Source organism: Macrobrachium rosenbergii, chromosome 31 (genome assembly GCF_040412425.1).
Source record: "Macrobrachium rosenbergii isolate ZJJX-2024 chromosome 31, ASM4041242v1, whole genome shotgun sequence".
Taxonomy (NCBI): domain Eukaryota; kingdom Metazoa; phylum Arthropoda; class Malacostraca; order Decapoda; family Palaemonidae; genus Macrobrachium; species Macrobrachium rosenbergii.
In genome coordinates, this window is record NC_089771.1 from 17,911,181 (window position 1) to 17,915,383 (window position 4,203).

At 38.1% G+C, this 4,203-nt stretch overlaps 1 protein-coding gene across 1 annotated transcript in view; it reads right to left on the reverse strand.

Moving 5' to 3' along the window:
* Positions 1-294: 294 nt before the first annotated feature.
* Positions 295-4,203, reverse strand: part of LOC136855295 (uncharacterized) — a 22,150-nt gene continuing 18,241 nt past the window's right edge. Inside the window, exon 3 of the mRNA XM_067132200.1 lies at positions 295-519. Within this exon, the coding sequence (XP_066988301.1) occupies positions 295-519 (225 nt within the window). The remainder of the gene's footprint in view (positions 520-4,203) is intronic.

Below are 4,203 nucleotides of genomic sequence, written 5' to 3' on the forward strand. Positions count from 1 at the left end.
ACTGGATTTGATTCAGTCGGCATTTGAGATTCACAACAATTCGTGATGTTCTAGTTTTGGGCTAAGGAAAAGTTTGGTTTACGGCAGAGGAATTTGGAACAATGACAGAACTAGTTCGCGACAGTGGTGTTGGTGATAGTTGGTGTTTGTTTAATGACTGTCTGGTGTTCAAATGTTTTTGGTGATAAAGGATTTGATATTCTGGTGAATTTGGTATCCAGCAATTTGCTGGTGACAGTGGATTTGGTATTTAGAAATCACTTAGTGACAGCTGAGATGATTTTTATTCATAAATTAGTTGGTGACAGTGGATTTGGCATTCAGCAGTTCGTTGGAGACAGTGGATTTGGCATTCAGTAGTTCGTTGGTGGCAGTGGATTTGGCATTCAGTAGTTCGTTGGTGGCAGTGGATTTGGCATTCAGTAGTTCGTTGGTGACAGTGGATTTGGCATTCAGTAGTTCGTTGGTGACAGTGGATTTGGCATTCAGTAGCTCGTTGGTGATAGTGGATTTAGTATTCTGAAATCACTTAGGGATAGAATAGAATAGAATACTGAATTTAGGCCAAACACCAAGCGCTGAGACCTATGAGGTCATTCAGCGCTGAAACGGAAACTGACAGAAAATTTGAAAGGTGTAACAGAAGGAAAACCTCGCAGTTGCACTATGAAACAATTGTTAGAGATTGGGTGGAAAGTCAAAGGGGAGGAAGAATGTGAACGGAGGTACAGTAAAAGGAATGAAAGAGGCTGCAGGTAGGGGCCGGAGGGACGCTGCAAAGACTCTTTAAGCAACGCGTACAGTGCACCACGTGAGGTGCACTGACTGCACTACATCCCGACGGGGGAAGTCACTTAGGGAAAGTAGAGTTGAGTTTACTGTATCTGGTTTGAGATTCAGTTTGTGAGCAGTTCTTTATAGTTATTTGGGCTCCAGGCATTGCCAGTGGTAGCTTTGGGTTGTCTTATGTCTGGTTGGTGCACAATAGGGAAATCAGGGTTCGTCATCATCAAGTGTCATCTGAGTACCTGATATAAAGTTCAAATCACGGGATACATTTGCTGGTATTTTAAACTAGCCCAGACTTCAGGGGAAAAAATAGTTTAAGATCAAATGTAATTCAAGCAGTGTTTGTTTTTGCTCGATTTTAGTCAAGAATCTCTGTTGTAATTTAGGAAGTGTTTGTTTTTGCTCGATTTTAGTCAAGAATCTGTTGTAATTCAAGAAGTGTTTGTTTTTGCTCGATTTTAGTCAAGAATCTCTGTTGTAATTCAAGAAGTGTTTGTTTTTGCTCGATTTTAGTCAAGAATCTGTTGTAATTCAAGAAGTGTTTGTTTTGCTCGATTTTTGTCAAGAATCTGTTGCAATTCAAGAAGTGTTTGTTTTGCTCGATTTTAGTCATAACTTCTCTATTTGTAATCAGGTAGCGCTTGTTTTTTGCTCGATTTTAGTCAAGAATCTCTGTTGTAATTTAGGAAGTGTTTGTTTTTGCTCGATTTTAGTCAAGAATCTCTGTTGTAATTCAGGAAGCGCTTGTTTTTTGCTCGATTTTAGTCAAGAATCTCTGTTGTAATTCAGGTGTTGTTTGTTTTTGCTCGATTTTAGTCAAGAATCCCTGTTGTAATTCAGGAAGTGTTTGTTTTTGCTCGATTTTAGTTAAGATTCGACAAAAGCTCACCCATACGCTCATGTGCAGGCAATGCATCTGCTAAAATATCAGATGATTCTTCCACTGAATCAGGTAGAACAAGAGCCAAAGCTGGTAAGCAGAGTATTAATGTTGCTAATTCTTGACTGGATTCCATTGCAGTTTTCATCCCCAACCCATGAACTTTCCTGAACACACACTTGGGGAGATGAAAGGAACAACCTTTAATTTCTGTGTTAGGATAAGAGATTTGAAATTCGGTCATGGCTGCGCTTTCGAAGCCTACTAGAATTCTTAGCCACGTAACTAAGTCTAATCCTTCGGGCCAGCCCTAGGAGAGCTGTTAATCAGCTCAGTGGTCTGGTTAAACTAAGGTATGCTTAACTTTTCTACTAGAACTTGTTTAGGATCCGCTTCTGGAACTATTTCTCGAACAGCAGCAAGCATTCTCCTAGAGGTGTTCCTATTTTTGTTCCATAGAAGCGCATATATTGCAGCTGGATTACGACCCTCCCCAAAATGAAAATGAATGGTATGCAACTGGAAAAATATAGATGGCACTACTCTAAAAGTTCCATCTGCAAGCCAAAGATTAGCACGGGATAAACCAGCTACCATTTCTTGGTCGCCGAACAATAAGAATCTTTCTGGGTCTTCAGCACCAGAGTCATGCAAAAGAATTTCTTTAAATTTCTCAGGTACTTCAAAACCTATAGAGTTTGGTGAACGACCAAGGAAGGGCATCCGAATTCTTTGTAACTCGTTGTAGCATACGTTGAGGACTTGGTTTCTTTGGTAATCTCAGAATAGTTCCACTTGATAAATTTTGACTTTGACTTCCTGTAACTGCCAAGGGCGTTGCTCCTATTCCAGTTGTCAAATCTTTCATCTCTGCTACCACTGCCCTCAGTGCCATTCCCATCCGGAAAATGGAAAAGTTCTGGGTATGGAGGTGAGATCACACGATATCCTTTTGTAGTAATAACTGTTTAACGCTCTCTGCATCGCCAACGGATAGAGTTGTCTTTATTTCCTTTATGTTTGTAGTAGTCACATTTCTTGAAGCAGACTGTGTCCTTTCCTTTAGAAGTTTTTCCAAAATCACATGTCTTCCATCTTGTACAATGGGTATTATTCGTCTGTTTTAAGGTGGGTATGGAAGTTAGATCACACCATTTCCTAATTTAGTAATGTTTTACATTTTTCCCTGGTAATATCTGAGTTGTGCAATGGCTATAGTTCGACAGTTTTAATAAGAGCACTTGGTGATGAAGTGTCATATGGTGAAATGAACTATGATCATCTGTCGAGGTGATTAACTGTCAAATGATGAATTGCCCTAGTGATGAAAAGACCAGTGGTTAAGTGACGAGTGGTTAGTTGTCGGCTGATGAAGAGTCGTGTGATTAAATGACGGGTGATGAAAAGTCGTGATACCGTTAAATCATGATGTTTTATCTAGGAAGTCTGTTAGAGACGTCTGTTTCCTATAAAATCAGTTATTTCGTGTGGTTTTTTTGTGTTTTTTTTTTTCCTACCGTCTGCTAGTGTGTGATTTTTTTCTGCCAAGAATTCTTCTAGTTGTTTTGTTTTTGCCAAGAATTCTTCTGGTTTTCTTTGCCAAGAATTCTTCTGGTTGTTTTTTTTTTCCAAGAATTCTTCTGGCTTTTTTTTTTGCCAAGAATTCTTCTGGTTGATTTTTTTTTTGCCAAGAATTCTTCTAGTTGATTTTTTTTGACAAGAATTCTTCTGGTTTTTTTTTGCCAAGAATTCTTCTGGTTGGTTTTTTTGGCCAAGAATTAGTCTTTTTTTTTTTGTCAAGAATTCTTCTGGTTTTGGAGGGTTTTTGCTAACAATATCTATTAGTCTGGGAGTTATTCTCAGGATCCATGACTTATTGGCTTAAAATATCTTTTATGTCGTGAGTTTTATGCTGAGGAAGTCAGTTTATTCATGAGTATTTTGTGCGTGATAATTCTGTCTACAAAATGTGTCAGTTCTTTAGAGTTTTTTTTTTATCCGTCAAGGATCTTTGTTTGTAAGAGCTGTTTGTGCAAAAGTGTGCTTGTTTAAAGGGGTTGGTGCCATTGCGTAACAGCTCTAGATTTTCTACCTAGAGAGTGTGTGTCTAGAGTTTCTGTCTAGAATGTGTGTTGCTGGAAATGCTTTTTACCTAGAAACGGTACCAATTTGGGAGCAAGTTGTCTAGAAAGTATGTGTTAGTCTGGGAGAGTTTCTAGAAAGTATAATAGTTTTTGTGAAGAAAGTCAGTTGCTTTAGGGGAGTTTTTTTTTTTTTTTTAAAGATTAGTTTGTGAGTTTTCGGGTTAAAATGTCAATATACAAGTTTTTTTATTTGAAGTTTTTTTTTCTAAGGAAGTTTTTTCTTTGCTTTCTTACAAAGTTTGTTAGCTTGGGAGAGTTCTAGAAAAAACATGCTCTCAGGAAAAATCTTTCGTATGCAAAAGACACAGCCAAAAGAAAACCCCTCTCCAGTAAAATATCAAACTAACCCTTTTTATAAAACCTCCACTTTCTTAACAAAGACAACTCTCC